At 37.4% G+C, this 18,822-nt stretch overlaps 1 protein-coding gene across 9 annotated transcripts in view; it reads left to right on the top strand.

The window, feature by feature from the left end:
- ELMO1 (engulfment and cell motility 1) overlaps window positions 1-18,822 on the top strand; it is an 813,276-nt gene that overhangs the window by 420,640 nt on the left and 373,814 nt on the right. For all 9 annotated transcript variants that reach the window (XM_081244556.1, XM_081244561.1, XM_081244557.1 and 6 more), the window contains 2 exons: window positions 1,549-1,584; window positions 11,156-11,255. In XM_081244556.1, the coding sequence (XP_081100682.1) occupies window positions 1,549-1,584; window positions 11,156-11,255 (136 nt within the window). The remainder of the gene's footprint in view (window positions 1-1,548; window positions 1,585-11,155; window positions 11,256-18,822) is intronic.

Raw genomic sequence — 18,822 nt, 5'->3', positions numbered from 1 at the left:
CCCTTTCCTCTTCGGAGCCGTCCCTCAGCACTATCTGAGAGGCTGCCTCTGGGATTGAGTCCTCAGAAAGTCCACCGAATAAAATATAATTCTCAACTTTTAGGTAGTGCATTTTTTCTATATATATATATATACATATATATATATATATATATATATATATTTTTTTTTTTTTTAAAGAAAGACAGGTTAAGGAGGGGGAAGGGAGCAGGAAGAGGAAGATCACTTTATATACATTTTTAACTCCCCAGTTTTTTGGGGTTTTTTTTGCGGTACGCGGGCCTCTCACCGCCCTGGCCTCTCCCGTTGCGGAGCACAGGCTCCGGACGCGCAGGCTCAGCGGCCATGGCTCACGGGCCCAGCCGCTCCGCGGCATAGGGGATCCTCCCAGACTGGGGCACGAACCCGTGTTCCCTGCATTGGCAGGCGGACTCTCAACCACTGCGCCACCAGGGAAGCCCTAACTCGTCAGTTTTATCAAATACTAGATCTGATCTTCTCGTGGTCAGTTAGGTTTCTGAAGTGGTTACATTTTATGTGGTGGAAAATGTGAAACTTAACTTCTTCCGAATTGAGTACCTACTCTGCATGTGCCTGACTTTATAGTAGTTGAGTTACAGAGCGAGCCTTTGCCTTCAGGTAGCTGGAAGGGCAGTGAGATGTCCTAAGTTATGCAGCTGATGTATTCTCAGCACTGTGGACATGGGCGCCACCCTCAGTCTGGTCAAGGAAGGGAAATCAGAAGTCAGGGAGGCTGCACAGAGGAGCCTCGAATCAGACGAATTTGGGGTAGGACTTAGCTAGTCTGACAGGGAGGGGAAGGGTATTCCCCCAGCAGAGGGAAGAACACACTTAATGCCAGAGAAATGTGGCAGACTTGAGGAATGGGAAGTGGTTTGATAAGGTTAGAAACACTTGTTTCCTAATCTTCTTGACCTAATCTTTAGTTTTTAAAGAAGCATAATTGTCCTTTTTTACAGACATGTTTTGTTGATTGTGCACTTTTTTTGCAGACTACTATCCCAGGGTTCCATCTGTGGTCCAGGAATTATTGCAATGTCTCACGGTGTCTTCCTTCAGAAGAAGCATTTTTTTTTTCTCTTAAGAAAAGAGGAAGAATTAGTGGGCATTTTACCAAAGAAAGATAATCAACTATTTCTCCATTGTTGAGCATGTACTTAAGAACAACTGGACTAGTGTTTTTTGGCTCTTCTTTTTCATTGAAAATATGCCCCTCTTATTTCTAGGGATTTCCCCCTGTTGAATATATACCCATTCTGAGCCAAATGGAGTGTTCTTGTTGCCTTTACTCATAAGTAAATGCAATAGGTTGGTTACAGTGGTTTAATCCCCATCTTTTGATTGTTTCGTATCATTAAAAAACACCAATTTATTGCTTGGAGAAATGTTTTGAAATGAATTAAGTTCTCTTAATGACTGTTAAATCTGCCCTATATCTCATCCTGGGCTTTCTTTGTGATCTGTAATTTGTGTAAAACTCATTGCTTTCACACATGCTCCTTACATGACTGTTTTTGAATTTTGCAGACGATACCAGAAATTGCAGAAGATCATGAAGCCTTGGTAAGAATTCCTGATGGGTTGATACAGATGATATAACACTTCCTTCTTCTCTGCATACTTAAACCCTGTCCTCTGACTGATTGTGTAACTATGTGTCTAGATGTTTTGAGTAAGTGATTTATTTTTGCTTTCTTTTTAATGTTCTTTTTTAAAATTAATTATTATTATTATTATTATTTTGGCTGTGTTGGGTCTTCGTTTCTGTGCGAGGGCTTTCTCTAGTTGCGGCAAGCGGGGGCCACTCTTCGTCGCGGTGCGCGGGCCTTTCACTATCGCGGCCTCTCTTGTTGCGGAGCACAGGCTCCAGACGCGCAGGCTCAGTAGTTGTGGCTCACGGTCCTAGTTGCTGCGCTTCATGTGGGATCTTCCCAGACCAGGGCTCGATCCTGTGTCCCCTGCATTGGCAGGCAGATTCTCAACCACAGCGCCACCAGGGAAGCCCCTTTTTGATTTTCTTATGAGCAGGTTCTTTAAAAATTTATTTCCCTTTTCTATTTGCTTTGTGGTAGAAAGAGTATTTTATGTTTGTAACCATAAAATGATCACATCAGGATTGCTACCCTTCTCCTGGAGCAAGGCTAGGCATAATTTTATGTATTACTTTAAAAAAAAAAACTTTTTTTTTTGTGGCCTATGTGATGTTCAAAGTCAGAAGTCTTTGATTTTCTTCAATGGCTTGGTAAGAAAAAGATCTGCATTAAAAAAGTATTTAGGGCTGAAGTATGGAATGAAAATTATTTACTTTCAGTCTGAGAATGTGTTCAACCACCTATATATTTGTGAATTGCCTGATAATTATGTCTGGAAATCTCAAAACTTCTTCCTTAGAGTATTCCCTCCTCAGTGCCTTTATTATCCACTAAACAAGGTGAGTCCAAAGAGGATCTAACAAACTCTCTATAATAGGTTGAACAAAGTCCCATTTTGCTAAGTTGTTAAGCATACAGTTTCAGTTTGAGAAGGAAGACTGAACAGTATCTGAAAATGTGCACCTTATTTTTTAAGGCTTCAGAGAAAATTCTGATCAGTGTATGATAGTGGTCTCAAATCATTCATCTTCCCCTACCCCTCCCACTAGAAGAAGTATTAATTGCAGGAACTCTTCAGTTATTAAATTCTAATAAAGTAGAAATATTGAGTTTTTAGGGTAAAGCTTCTTAAACCTAACTTTGATATATATTTTTAATATAGTAGAAGCACTTAATGGTAATAGCAGTAGAAGCCATCTTTTATGGGAATTTACTCTGTCCTGGGCATTGTCTCAATGTTTACACTCATTACTTCTAATTTACACTTTTATCCACCATACAAGATGAGTAAAATTAGAATTGTTTCCTTTATGAAGAAGTTGAGGTGGTGCTGGGATTCAAACTGATTTTTTCTCTAACAACCTCATACAATTTGCTAATGCAGAAGAATTTTAGGCTCTGAAGACAAAATAATTTCTTAAAATTTATCTGCCAGTAGTTTTAATCTTTTGGTATATAGAGGTGTTGGAAGTGTGACTAAGCATGAATCATGATTTCCATTTATCAATCACAGACAAAATCAATGCTCAGGGCCCTGGTAATTGCAAAGTAGCTTAATCAGACTAAGTACCATAGATAATAATTATAAACTCTAGACAAAATATTGCAAACAGAAACATCTAAAAACAAGTGTTTGAAGAAACTGTATAGCAACTGAAAACAGACAGAAAGAAGAAGTAATTCAATCTTTGAGAGAACAAATAAGCCCTAGATGAGATTTGTGTGTTTGCAGCTTTTTGCCTGAGGATTCCTGCTTATCCAGGTAGCATGGGGTGACAAGAACCCTCAGTCTCAGTAAGTTACTAAGAGGATATAGTTTGGGGCTGGCAGAGCAGCTAGATTATTAAGGGGAATCCATGAAAGAAAGGAGGCTCAGAGGGTATGAGACGACCCCATATCTATCTATAAACTCTGCCAAATCTATCACTGATCACTGAAGTGTGAATATACGTGTGTATGGGAACCCCAGAAGGGACCTGGTAAAATTAACAACTGGAAATAGAAAGAATTGGGAAGAGATTTAAACTGCCACTCACTGAGGAGTTTGGAGTCTGATTTTAGCCAAGTTAACTTCCTACTAGAACAAAAACCAATTCTTCAGAAGAACAAAACTGAACTATGGCCTTGGCAATGTTTCATTCCCAATGTTCAGAATACAGTAAAAAATTACTAGGTATATAAGGAATAGGAAAAGATGACCTATACTTAAGAAAAGAAATAAAGCAAGTAGTAGAAGCCTACCTTAAGATGACCCAGATGTTGGAAATAGCAGATGACAATTTTAAAGCAATGTTTATAAATATATTAAAAGACTAAAGAAAAGCATTAGCGTATTAAATTCGCAGATGGGGAGTCTCAGCAGAGAAATGGAAATAAGAAATAACCAATTGGAAATTATGAAACTGAAAAGTATAATATTTAAAATGAAAAATTCACTGTAGGAGTTGAAGATGGCAGAAGAGACAGTAACCTTGAAGATATATCAGTATAGATAACCCAATCTGAAGACTAGATAAAGTGAATAGTGAATAATTGACCTGTGAGATAGTAGCAGTTGATTTTAAATACATTTAATTGGGGTCCCAGAGAGAGAGGAAACAGGTAATGGGGCAGAAAAATGTTTGAGGAAATAATGACAGAAAATTTCTGAAATTTGTTGAAAAACATAAATTTTTAGATCTAAGAATCTTGTTGAACCCAAGTGGGATAAATAGAAAACTATGCCTAGAAACATCATAGTCAAACTTCTGAAATTGAAGGATAAAAAGGATACCTTGAAGGCAGCCAGAGAAAAACAACTTATTACATTAAGAAAATAAAAATAAGAATGAGAGCTGACTTCTGATTAGAAATAGTGGAGGCCAGAAGGCAACCTCTTAAAAGTGCTGAAAGAAAAAAAAAAAAAAACTTGTCAACCCAGAATTCTTTTCTAATAACACTGTCTTGAAAATGAAGGTGAAATAAAAGCACTTTCAAATAAAGGAAAACTAAGATGGTTCATTGTTAGCAGATACACACTACAGGAAACGTGAAGGAAGTTCTTCAATTAAGAGGCTTCAGGTCAAATTTGAAAAAGCAGGACCCAGCTATATGCTGTTTACAAGAGATATACTATAAATACAAAAGAACATGTAGTTTGAAAGTGGAAAAACATATACCCTGTAACTGGAAATAATAATAAAACAGTTGTTTTATTAATATCAGGCACAGTAAGACTTCAAGGCAACATATTATCAAAGATTAAGAGAGATAATTCACAATAAAAAATGGTTGGCTCATTAGGAAGACATAAAGTGTTAAATGTGTCTGTACCTAATATAAGGCTTCAAAGTACATGAAGCAAATCTGAACTAAAGAGAAGTATAGACAAATCTGTAATCATGGTTGGAGATTTTAACACTCTCTTCTAATTTCTTTTTTAATTTCTAATCTCCCTTCAAGAAAGAATTTGCTAATAAGCCCTGAGGAGTACAGTTAGCTGATAGCTTCCCGCTATAGCACATTCAAGATCCATAACAGCTTTCAAACTAAGACCTTACACGCTCTTCCTAGGCAGCCCCTAGTCAGTGAGCCTGATGAGCATGGTGCACATACCAGGGCCTGGCCATTTCTGCCCATTGTGGGACCCCTCTAACAGTCTGTATTTATACTGAGCTTCCTCTTGGGTTGGCTGGGACTGTCAGATCTACATCTGTGTCCCCTTTCCTTTCACAGGCATCAGATCTACCTCACGGTCTGAAGGGTATTTTTACCGTCTTGCTTTGTGCCTCTTTATCTTTCACAAGCACCACCTATCTTCCAATAAACCTCTTGCTCTCCTTACTCCATCTCAGCATTAACTGAGGACTAAACTGACACAAAACTGACCTGTGAGGAAATAGAAAATCTGAATACCCACATCTATTAAAGAAGTTGAATTCATTTTCAAAAGCCTTTACACAATGAAAATTGGTTACACTGGTGAATTTTATTATACATATGCATAAGAAATACCAAATCTACACATATGGTTTCAGAAAATAGAGGCAGAGGGGAAAAGTCCTCAATCATTTTATGAGGCCAATGAGGCCAGTATCACTCTGATACCAAAACCTGACAAAGCCAATGCAGGAAATAAAAATTATAGATGATTTAATGAACAGAGGTGCAAAACTCCCCAGAAATGTATGAACAAATATAATCAAGCAATGTATAAAAAAGATTTGTGGCCTGTAAGGATGTAAAGATTTATCTCAAAAATAGTTTAACATCTGAAAAATCAGTCACTGTGATTTAGTATTTAGCAAAATAAAGGAGAAAACTTAAAGAGAAAAAGCATCTTTACAGATACAGAAAGTAGATAATAGATACAGAAAAAGCATTTCATAGCATCCAACAGTCATTCATAAAAATTCTCAGCAATCGAGGAATAATGGAGGGAACTTCCTCAACCTGATAAAGACTATCTGCAGGAAAAAAAAAAGTGTTATACTTAATGTTGGAAGACTGAATCCCCACCCCTCCCAATAAAGATTGGGAATAAGACAAATATGTAACACTTCTATTCAACCTTGTACTGTAGTTTTTAGCCATAGCAATAAGTCAAGAGAGAGAAAAAAGACATAATGATCAGAGAGGAAGAAGTAAAACCAACTCTATTCATAGAGGACATGATTGACTATGTAGAAAATCCTAAGGAGTCTACAAAGAAACTGCTAGATCTCATAACTGAATTTAGCAAAGTTTCAGGATATAACATGAGTATATAAAAGGGACATATTTTTATACCTTAATAGCAAACAACTGGAAAATGAAATTTTATAATTTCCATTTACAAAGTGTCAAAAATCATAAAATTCTTAGGAATAAATTTGACAAGAGACATCAGTATCTGTTCACTGAAAAAAAATATATTGCTGAAAGAAATTAAAGAAGACCTAAATAAGTGGAGAATATACCATTTCATGGATTGGAAGACACAATATACTTAAGATAGCAATTCTCTCCAAATTAGGTTCAGTGAAATACAATCTTTTAAAAAGTAATTACGAGCCAATCCTAAAAACTTAAAGGAAATGCACTGGACCTAGAAGAGCCAAAACAGTCTTGAAAAACTCATAAAAATAGTAAACTTGGAAGATTTCACTAACTGACTTCAAGGCTTCCTGTAAATTTAGTTATTAACACAATATGATATTGGTATAAGAGGATAGACAGGTCCATGGAATAGAATAGAGTCCAAAATTGATCCACAGTTAAATTTTCAATAAAGGAGCCAAAAGAATATATGCTGACGTAAGTAATGCTATGATTCTAAAGGGTAAGGGAATGTCTGAAGGGCAACAGAAATCCATACATTTCAGTGTATATAAGTTTTACCAGAAACAAAATAAAATACTAGGAAAAACTCAAAGGGTAGGGTAGAACTATATTCATTAATTCTGGCAATTAGGGATATATTATGATTTATTAATAACTTTGAAACTGGTCTTTATTTTCATCTTTTTTCTGCTTTTCTTTTGGGCAGGACACCCAATGGAGACATTTGGAAGCACTATTCTTTTATAAAATTAGCAGCATAAAATGTAAATGCTTTGAGATTGGCTGAATTTTGTTGGAAAGAAGAGGGTCTCTACTGAATTGATGAGAAATATTTATTTGAATCATTCCAGCACACATGGTGTGTTGGCTGTGACATGGCTCTCAACCAGCATGTAAAGTTTGCAGTCGGCTTAATTTGTGGCAGTCAGTGCTGCAAAATCTTTATTTAGCTTGGCACTTTCTAAGAAACAAATAAACCAAACAAATAAAAATGCTCCCCGCATGTGCCATGTGGTTGCTTTATATTTGTAATCCTTTTAGCCTTGATCTTCTGCACCCAGCACTGATTTCAGAGACAGGACCTTGGCTCCTGCCTTCCCTCTTGGAGCCTGAATCACTCCTCTAGCAGTGAAATAAGCATCTGTGTCAGGGTTCAATAAGAGCTTTTATAGCTGCCTCATTTGAAATGAGATGATTAAGTCTGTTGATTTGGAAGGTAATACAATTTTAGCATGGCTCTCCTTTTCTTGCAACTAAGGATTTGAAGTTGAATTTTGAAAAAATTCTCCCTCATGTAAACCTAGTATGCCATCCAGCAACCAGTTATAATGAATTATATATGTCATATATATACTATATGTAAAATATAGTATAGATGCATATTATATATTTTATAATATATAATATATAACATGTAAACATAGTATATCTAATAACATATTTATATCTATATATTTTATAAGATACATATATATGATTATATATAATATATATGTCTAATAACATTATATCCATAGAGTATATAGTTATATATCTAAATATATTAAATGTTATTAGATAATATTTATATAAGTATAAATTATATAACATTTATATAAAACATTAGATGGACTAAGAGAGCTCTCCTTCCCCTGGGCACCTTGGTGTGATGTGAAGAAGCTTCTCTCATTTGTCAGTCGTTCACACTAATGGGTGATCACAAAGTACAGAAAGCCCTAGCTGCACTCTCAGAAATGGTGCTCCAGCTCCTTAACAACCTTGGGGAGTTAAATCCTGGTCCCGAAAGCAGCTTGGAGATTTGGAAACCAAACAATACTCTTTCCCTTTTTCTCCATCTTTTTCCCAGGTCCTTGCAGCCTGTCTGAGGAGCCTGTAGGCAGAGCTCTGGAACACTTAAGGAAGAGGGACAATCCCCAGATGTTACTAAGTCCATTTGGATTATGAGTCCATTGAGCAAGGAGCAGAGTCATTTTGCCTTCAGATAATTAGATAGCATAAATACAATTTATCTTTTGCTTTTAAAGCAGTTAATGAAGACTAATATCATCTCTAGTCCCAGCTACAGGGAATATAAAGAAGAGTTTGATGTCAGCAGCATGTTACTCCTTTTTCACTGCCTGTTCCGTTGCTTGTTCTTTTAGTGACAATACTGAGGCAGTATTTTTGCACTGTGTGGAGGTCACAAATGCCATCCTCCAATGTCTTATAGATGGGCATCTTATAACAGTTGAGGTCTTTTAGCATGCCAGGTGTAAACAAATGTCAGCCATTTGTTATCACTTGGTGGTTGTTTTTTCCTTTTTTTAAGTAAAAAAATTGCTAATATGGTTTATTACTAATAATATAATAAAATAATAAATCAGCTAATATTGTTTACTAGTAATTCTATACATTATTATGTAATATTTTCACAGTAATACTAATGCCTACATAATCTGTTAATAAATCTTACTAATTGCTTTTATTTCCTGGCTCTCTTATTTTCCTGAGGCAATTTCCTGCTTGATTTTTTTTGCAAGCTAATGTTTGGATTTTCTTAGGACTCATTGTCTGTAGAAAGAGCCATTCTGGAATTTTTATATAACCTTTCTTGCTAGTATTTTTAATCCATTTTCCACCTGTCTTTCTACTTTTATTTTGTTTTCTTAAAATAAGCTTGAGTTTTCTGGTTTGGAATTTCTTTTTTGGGGCATGATTCTCTGATGCCACCCTGTATGATTGGGATTGCCCGCCTGTGACTCAGAAAAGCCTTAAAAAAAATATTTGCTGCTTTTCTCTCTGGCTTGAAACGTTTGGCTTTTTTTGCAATTTTTTTTTTCTCTCTCCAAGGACAGAGAATTCTTGACACAATGAAGACAGACATTTGAAAATCATGAGCTTTATGTAGCTTTTTAAAATACCACTTTGCATAATGATAATAACTAACATTTGCATACTGCCTTCCATGTGCTATACAATGCTTAGAGGGCTCTAAGTATGGTAGCTCCTTTCATTTCCCCAGCAATTCTCTGAGTTAGGTATCGCCACCACCACCAGCATCACTGTCGTCCTCATTTTTATAAAATGAGGAAACCGAGGCATACAATGTGTCCTTGTCCACTGAGAGCTGGAGGGTAACCTCTGCTGTCTGACTCCAGAAACCAACCGCTTAGCCATTTCTGTCAGGCTCACCTCATCCCCTCTGATCTCCGGCAGCTTGGGATCACGGTCCTTTCCTGAGAGCCGCTTCCTCTTTGGTAGGTCTCTTTTCAGCATCACAGCTTCGGAGATGATGCAGAATTTTCCAGGTCTGTTATTGAGGTTGGGCTGAGAACACTAGGAAGAAGGGAAATTGTGAAGCTGTTTTAAAAGAAATATGAGCTTGTTTCCTATTCTATTAATTGAAAATGGATGGGAAGATTCAATCTAGAGACTTTATGAGACTTTGTAGTGTAGCAATTGTGATATATAAGAGTCTACAGATTAAAAATCTGAACAACTAACTTTATTTTAAAAAGATCAAGCATATGAATCAGTGTGGTTGTATATAGTGTGGAGATCCTGATGGGCGTAATTCAGTGTACCTGAAGAGAAAGTACTTATCTTGAGAGTTTTGAGTTACTATTTATTATGGTGATAATTTACAATAGAAGTGAGTTTCCAGTGTTGTTTTGAAAGCCCTAGAAATCAGGGTATTGTCTGATAAGGGTCACGGGTGGAGCTTTTTTAGAAGGCCGTTCTTTTACTTGAGCTTGCCTGATCTCTGCTTAGACTTCTAACCCACTCATGAGACCCTTCCTACAGCCTTTTGAATCACAGCAAGTCTATGGCCAGCAAACAGTTATTATCTATAATATTCTAGAAAGCTATTGTATAAAGCCTATTAACTAAAGATAAAATGCTGGCCAGTGTAATATAGAAATGAATATGCTTACTTACATATATATTTGTATCTATGTGTGTGTGTGTAAATGCACTCACCCAAACACACACACACACACACACACACACAAATATAGACCACAAGAATCCTTTGCAAAGTGCTAATACTGTTAATAGAATTATTTATAATCTTCCCTGTTGGATACCCAGAGATAATAAAAGAAGCATATTGCCCTCTTCCTAATTTTTGTTTACTGGGAAGCTTTTTTTTTTTTTTTTTTTTTTTGCGGTACACGGGCCTCTCACTGTTGTGGCCTCTCCCGTTGCGGAGCACAGGCTCTGGACGCGCAGGCTCAGCGGCCATGGCTCACGGGCCCAGCCGCTCCACGGCATGTGGGATCTTCCCAGACCGGGGCACGAACCCGTGTCCCCTGCATCGGCAGGCGGACTCTCAACCACTGTGCCACCAGGGAAGCCCGGAAGCTTTTTTAAGCTATCATTTACTGAATGCTTGTATGTTGCACACTTTATTAAGTGCTCTACAAGCAGCCCTGTGATGAAATAGATTTCACTATCCAGATTTTCAGCAGAGAAGACAGAGGCTCAGGGAGATTAGGGACCTGCCCAGTACAACACAGCTCACCTGAGTGAGAGTGTGAGCCCAGGTGTGTCCCATGGAGGCCCTGGCTCCCCTCTGTAAAGCCACCTGCCTCCTGCCTACTGACTCATGTTTGCAAGGACATTGCCTGTGGCCCAGCTGCTTATCCCAACGATCTCTTACAGTTCTGCTTGTATTCATCTTTCTAAAGCTTTCTCACTTCTGTCTTCCCTTGTATTCAGCTCTTGGGCCCATCACCCTTATACCATCTTGTGTTTTCCAGCTTTGGAGACATGCTGTCCTTCACCCTGACGGCCTTTGTGGAGCTGATGGACCACGGAATAGTGTCCTGGGATACGTTTTCGGTGGCATTCATTAAGAAGGTAATTCAGATTGTGCTTCCCAAGGTCAAATCACTTCCTTCTTTTACAGATATTTTTCTCTGATTTGAACATATTTTAGAGTCGTTTCTCTTAGTTCTTTGTGTTAAAGTGTGAGTGTGGTTTTTGATAGTATTATGTATGTGGGGGTCAGGGCATCTAAATTCTGTATGAAAAATGACGTTTTCTCCCCACTGGGATCATAAGGAATCGTATAATACATGAGAACCCATAGTCAAGGAAAATCAAGGTGACATGTTAAAATCAGAGAAGTGTCTGCTGAGCCCCTATTCTGGACTCTGCTGTTCTCAAGATGTAAGTAGAGTTCCTGCTGTCCTTCCCGATCCTTCTCCCCTTAACCAGGTGTTTAGGAAAAGGGAAAGAGGCAAAATATACTGATTATTATATGACTGGGTCTGAAGCAGGAATGTAAGAGAAGAAGGTGTGCTTGGATCCATGCCTCTTAGGCCGAGTAAGCCTGCTCGCTGGTAATCTTGTTGCAATAAATGTCTCTGGGATCAACTAATTCGATTGGTTCCTACTTTCATTAGGAGGAAACTAATGAAGGTACAGGCAAGGGTGGACCTGGTTTGGGGATAGAGGGCAGAAGAGGCCCCTACCATTCCCAGCAGTTGAATAGTAATAAAGACATGTCTGCAAATTTACAATTCTGTTTCCAATCTTCTAACCAAAAGTGAATAGCCCTGACTTTATAACTATTAAATGTAGTATTAAATCAAGAATCATTATTATTTATTAATTTGTTAACTTATTTTTCCTCTCTTTGTATTTGTGAAATGGTTTATAAATGTATTGGCATCTTTCTTCCTGCTGTTTTTGGGAATGAAGAGTTGTTTGGAATTCATGTATTTGTCTTATAGGTCTAGATTCCTGGGAAGGGTTGTCTAAAATAAAGAATTTCAGAGAGTCTGTGCAAAAGCTGGAAAATCAAAGCAAAATCCAGTATGAGTCACTTGAGTTTTTAAAGACTTTTATTTTGAAATCATGGTAGACTTAGAGAGAATTTGCAAAAAAATAGTACAGAATGTTCCATGTAACCTTCAACCAGTTTCCCTAAACATTTTGCATAATAATAGTATTATTATCAAAACTAGGAAATTAACAGTGGTGTAATACTGTTACCATTATTTGATTTCAGCAGTTTTTCTACCAATTTCCTTTCTCTGGTTAAGGACCAGATCCAGGATCCAAGACTTCATTTAGTTGGCATGTCTCCTTAGTGTCTTACAATGTGACAGTTCCTCAGTTTTTCCCTGTCTTTCATGACTTTGACAATTTTGAAGAATACTGGTCAGTTATTTTGTAGAATGTCCCTCAGTTTGGGTTTTTTGATATTTCCCTCATGGTTAAATTAAGCTTATGCGTTTTCGGCAAGAATATTAGAGAAGTAATGTTGTGCCCTTTTCAGAGCATCACATTGGGGTGTGAGATGTTAATATGCTTATTAATGGTGATGTTGACCTTGATTATGTGGATAAGGTGGTATCTTCTGGGTTTCCCCACTGTGAAGTTATCTCTTTTCCTTTTGAAGTTAGTCAGTACCTGGAGGGAGACACTGCCTTGAATTGAAGAGCATAGAAGAGCCCCTAGTCTGTGCATTGAGGGTGTTGGGAGCAGAAGCCCCACAGATTGAACGCCTTCATGATGTTGCCTATTTTTTTCAGAGGAGGGCCGATTGGGAACCCAGGGCCTTCTTGACGCACCTCTGAATCCTTTTTTCCTACATAAGGGCATAAAGCCAAGAGAAACAAGTAATGGGAACCACCTAGAAAACATACAAAGAAGGATGAAGTCTCTTTTTGCCTATATTTGTCAGTGGAATGAATTGCTAAAAAAAAAGGAGAAATGACTGTAGAAGAGAAAGCCAAGGAAATCCTGATGTGTTAGGAAGTACTTTCCTTTAGTGGTGACAGAAAAAGCAAGCATTAGATTATGAATGCAGAGAACAAATTGCTGTATTTTTTCTTTCCAAGATAAAAGTTCTAGAGAAATGGAATATTATTCAGCCATAGAAAGAATGAAATATTGCCATTTGTAACAACATGGATGGACCTAGAGATGATCATACTAAGTGAAGTAAGTCAGAAAGAGAAAGACAAATATCATATGATATCACTTATATGTGGGATCTAAAAAATAGTACAAATGAACTTATTTACAAAACAGAAACAGACTTACAGACATGGAAAACAAACTTATGGTTACCAAAGGGTAAAGGGGAGAGGGATAAATTAGGAGTATGGAATTAACAGATACACACTACTATATGTAAAATAGATAAACAACAAGGACCTACTGTAGAGCACAGGGAACTATATTCAATATCTTGTAATAACCTATAATGGAAAAGAAGCTGAAAAAGAATATATATATATGTGTGTGTGTATATATATATATATATATATATATATATATATACATGCACACGTATATATGTACACACACATATATAAAACTGAATCACTTTGCTGTACTGACACTAACAGAATATTGTAAATCAACTGGACTTCAATTTAAAACAAAAGTTCTAGGGAAGAAAGTTCAAATCTAAAAATACTGGGTTTTTCAGATTTTTTATACTTAACAGAATTTTTCAGTTCATTCTGAATTTATGTCAGGCCTTTCTTTCCTACATCCTAATTGCTTTGCTTTTCTGATATTAGAGCCTCTTTTGCTATAAAAACAGTGTTGTTCTGAACGTGAATTCCTTGAAGTTATGTTATGCTTTCACCCACATTATCTCTTTTGATCCCCACAGCAATCCTTTGCAGAACAGAGCAGTTAGTCTTGCTATTCCTGGTCAGGAGATGAGGACATGGTGGCTTGGGGAGATTGAGTGAGGTTATAGAGAGCGGGGTGTCATTGGTCCCCCGGGTCAGGGCTCCCTCCCCCGTCATCAAGCGCCTGTGTTTTAAGTGAAGGAAAGAACAGCTCCTGAAGGATAGTCTTGGTGAAGCAGCGTTACCTGTTGTTCAGCCCTCCCTGACCTCACTGGTGCAGAGTTAACTGATTTCTTCTGCTCTCCATTCTCCTTGGATCTTGTGTATGCCTCTGTTCCAGCACTTACCACATTTCTGAGGACTTCTTGTTCTTTTGACTGGCTCTCCCAAGAGACCATGAGTCCTTGGAGGGTGGAACCATGGCTTTCTTCCTGTCTCTATCCTTAGTACCCGGCATAGAGTAAGACCTTAATACGTTTCTGCGAAATGAATGAGTGAAATTTGCTTTGGAAGCATTTTTTTAAACCCTAAAACTTGAAGAAAAAAAAAGAATACTGTGCCACTGTATTTAAATATATTTCAATTAAAACTTCAGTTATGAATATAAAGGAATTACAAAGCTGTCTTTCTTTAAATGATGTGAGACGTGGTTAGAGAGAATGACAGTGATCTATTTTCCTAACTGCTTATGAAAACAGTTTTCATTCACTGAAATTAAATAAAAATCATATTAGATCTAAGGAAGCAAAGACTAGCAGTCTTGGCAGTTTAAGTTAAAAATTAAATATTTTTCAAAAGGCAGCACGTTTAATATATGCTATCCTCATTCCTAGTCATTCTGTTTCCTTTGCATTGCTACTTAAATCTCAACTCCTTATGTGAATTTAAAAAAGAATGGTCATCAGAAAATGACTTTATAATTGATAGTTTTTGTAAGGTTAACTTTTTTATTCATTAGCTGGATCAAATTCAGCACTTTGACAACCCAGGAATTGTATACAGGCAACTGTCTTTTAAATGGAGCTTTATCTAGACAAAAATCAACTAGGAAATGCGCTGACAAAAGATGCTTATCTCTGTGGTCCAGACTTGGCTTCCTATTAATGCCAAATTCATACGACTTCGGAGCAATATTTTTCCCCTGCCAGCCTTGGTCTCCTTCTCCACTATCTATTTTGTTATGTGTGAATCTAGATTCTAGTTTACAAATTTTTTCTGTAATAAATAATATCATTTCATAAACACTTTGAAACTTGGAATCCCTTGATGCCAATATATAACGTTGTTGCTTTTTAAAGACTTGGCTTCTTAGGGAGAGGGTCAGAAGGCATGGAGAGGAAAGAAATGAAAAAAAAAAAAAACCTAGAACTTTCTGTGTTACCAGTTGGTTTTCCCCTAGCCAAGTATAATATCAGTGATTTTTCTTGGAAGGAAAATTTTATACAAATGCTCTTGAAACCTTAGCTCTGCAGGAGGGCCTGGTTCACCCTGCAGTATTTTCAGTGTCTGGATAAACATCCAGCCAGTTTCAGCTTAGACACCCAATAATTTTTGCCTCTTAAAAACTTGAGAGATTTATGGGCCTCTGCCCAGATAATTTAAAATATGGGAGTGGAGCTCCATGTTCTCCATGGATCTTTTCAGTTTTGATAACTCAGGATAATTTTAAGATCTCAATCTAAGTGATTCAAAGAAGTGTTTATGTAATTTTAATAATTTGTATCATTAATTCATGTGATGACCCTTAGCTTCTTAAAAGTCACCCAAATATTCCTATGTTTTATTTCGGTAGCACTTTTAAATGAGTGGAAGCATGTGGAGGTAATATATATAATTACTGTTAGTTCCTCCTACCTCTTTTTCCCTTTGATACAGACCTACTTTCAAGAAGCTGTCCTTTGATTGGTTTAGGCCGGCTCACCTGTGTTGACCAAAAGTACAGAAATGGAGCTGGGAAAAATTTAAAGGCAAAGGAAGTCATTATTGACTTTTGGGAAGCTAAGGGAAATTAAAATTTAACCAGACAATCTTTAACCTTCTATAGCTATACTACGATCTATAGTTTTTAAAACTAGACATGGAAAATAACATTTATGCAGTCACAAATTTGTCCATGCACCAATAAGGAGCCTGTCTACAGTCATCATGTTTGCTCAATCAGCCCGGATGCCTTGGTTATTAGTACTCATTAGTTGACAATATTGGGTCATTTAGATGTCTAGTTAAAACTACTGACAAGTAAGGCAAAAGATAGAGGTTAGTTTCAAAAAACAACTAGTATCTCCTACAGAATTGTGCATAAGACTCTAATGAGTTGTGTGCCTGCTCTCTGCCAGCTTAGTGTGTTACACAAAATTTTGTACGCTGCTTCAGGCTTGCTGAAGAGATGGGATCTATGTGTCAAGGAAGAGCTGAAGTGATAGAAAAGATTAACTTTAAACAATACCTTGAGGAAGGTAATGGATTAGTTTCATGAGAGGGAAATATATAAAAATGGCAAATGGAAATGGAATATATATGTGGGGTACAATGTCTGAATGAAAGCAAAGGCCATAGCCTGTTTTACCATCATTGTATAAGCCTGTTGGGAGCAGGTGAGAGTTAATAATTTGCAGAGAACTTTAAAACCCATTATAAGAAAGTGTGCTTCATACCAGGAAAACATTGAGAGTTTTTTTTTTTTTTTTTTTTTTTGCGGTATGCGGGCCTCTCACTGCTGTGGCCTCTCCCGTTGCGGAGCACAGGCTCCGGACGTGCAGGCTCAGCGGCCATGGCTCACGGGCCCAGCCGCTCCGCAGCATGTGGGACCCTCCCGGACCGGGGCACAAACCCGTGTCCCCTGCATCGGCAGGCGGACTCTCAACCACTGCGCCACCAGGGAAGCCCTACGTTGAGAGTTTTGATTATTTCAAGAAAGGAAATACTGTCACAGGATATTTATGGAAGTAAAGGGTAAATTTGTATTAGAGGGAAATCTTAAATATAGAGGAAACTGAAGAAGATGCTGTCTTAGTAACCCAGGAAAGAGTTGGACCGTGGGCCAGTGTTGTGTATATACAACTGAACATGTATCATAGGGGAGACGTTGCAAATGTGTCCATAGAAATAGAAAGTAGGGAACTAAGACTATTAATTACTAATGATTATGGCAAACTTCGAGAAAGGTGATACTTGAGAAGACAGGAATAAGAAGTCAATGAGATTGATTTTTAGCCCATTTAATTTTAGGCTTTGTTGGAATGTCTAAGTGGCAGTATACTTTTGGATGCCAAGAATAAGCATGTAACATACTTCATAGTAAATGACTTTTTAATCTGTCTGTCTGTGCTAGATTATAAAGTCCTTGAAGTTAAAAGTCATGTGTGTTTGCTCATCTCTTGATTTCCAGATCCTAGGTCAGTGCAAGCCTGTTTCATAGCATATGGTCAATACACATTACTTGAATGAATGCAAAGAAGGGATGAAGGCTAGAGGGTGGGGGAGGGAGGTTGACCATCAGCTTTCAGCTGGAGGATTCTCCATGGAGTCTTAAAGGTACATCCAAATTTACTAAATGGAGACAAGAAAAAGGAGCATGGAAGGAGGATAGAATTAGTGCAGAGAAATCAGAGTTACTGTCAATGCACTTCTTTGTGAGTTCTTCAGTTTTCTAATAAGTGCCAAGAATTATACTGGGACAATGACAAATGGTTGGGGTGGTGCTGGTGGGGAAGTCAAAGAATTTATATTCTATTTAGAAGAGATCTAAGTTAGGTGTTAAACCATGAGCACAGTATGAGGGTCATTGGATTTGGGGGAGAGAAAGTTGGCCTCAGAGAAGGAAAGGTGGCATGATAGATATCATAGGGGAGCTGACCCAGGCTATGAGGATTAAGGTGAGGGCTTGGCAGGGACAGTAAACACTTGAGAGAAGTTTACTAGCTGTGAAAGAAGCTAAAGCAGTCTTTTGAGAATCTTAAAGTTCTCATACTCTTCCTGTAGTCTGTAGTATAAAATAATACCTTTTTGGAATATAAAATCATAATGTTACTTTATTTCTTCATGTCATTTATTTTTCACCCCCTGAGATCCAGGTGTATCTGGAGGCACAGGGGGTGTTGATATCTGTACCCCTCACCCCTACTTTCACTGGGGAGTCATTGGGCTAAAAACAGTTGAGCTGGTAACTGTCAGTTGTCATGGTCCTTTTGCATTTTATCTTGTACAATGATGGAGAGGATGAGGACAAGGGGACAGTGAGACAGCAGAAAGGGAGAAATTAGTTTTGATGGGGGGGAGCAGTAAGTGTCAATTTGTCATGGAACCAAACTATTTAGCTTTTAAGAAAGCAGTCATTATGATGATGTAATAACAGCATTTTAGTGTGAGTTGTCAACAGACAGTAATAACTTTTAATGAGGCCTCTAAATAAAACCTTCATGGTACCCATGTGTTTGGGTTACTGTGGTCCATTATTCTAACCCTTATTTTACTTCCCTCTTACATTGTGATTTATTATGTTTGAGGCTTTAGTGATTAATTCCTTAGGGAATGTATTTTAGAGCTTAAATGACTATTTTAACTTTTAACACTTCTAATTTAAATGTTTTCCTGTTTGCTAAATTTGAGAAGAATTTATTTTAACCATAAGAAATTGGAAGAATGGGGGAAAGAGTGTTTCATTGAATAAAAAGGAGAGTAGCCAGTGAGTGAAAAGTTGCCAGTTGCATTGTGTTGACAAGTGTGATTTGTGTGAGTCCCTTAAGAATGTAACTCCCTTAAGAATGTAACAGGGACATAATAAGAACATAAAAGCCACAGATCATGTGGGTGAAGGAGTAGCCTGGAAA

This window comes from Mesoplodon bidens (genome assembly GCF_964165515.1).
Source record: "Mesoplodon bidens genome assembly, chromosome: 9".
Taxonomy (NCBI): Eukaryota; Metazoa; Chordata; class Mammalia; order Artiodactyla; family Ziphiidae; genus Mesoplodon; species Mesoplodon bidens.
The sequence above is the reverse complement of the archived record's forward strand: the minus strand, read 5'-3'. Positions and strand labels throughout refer to the sequence as shown.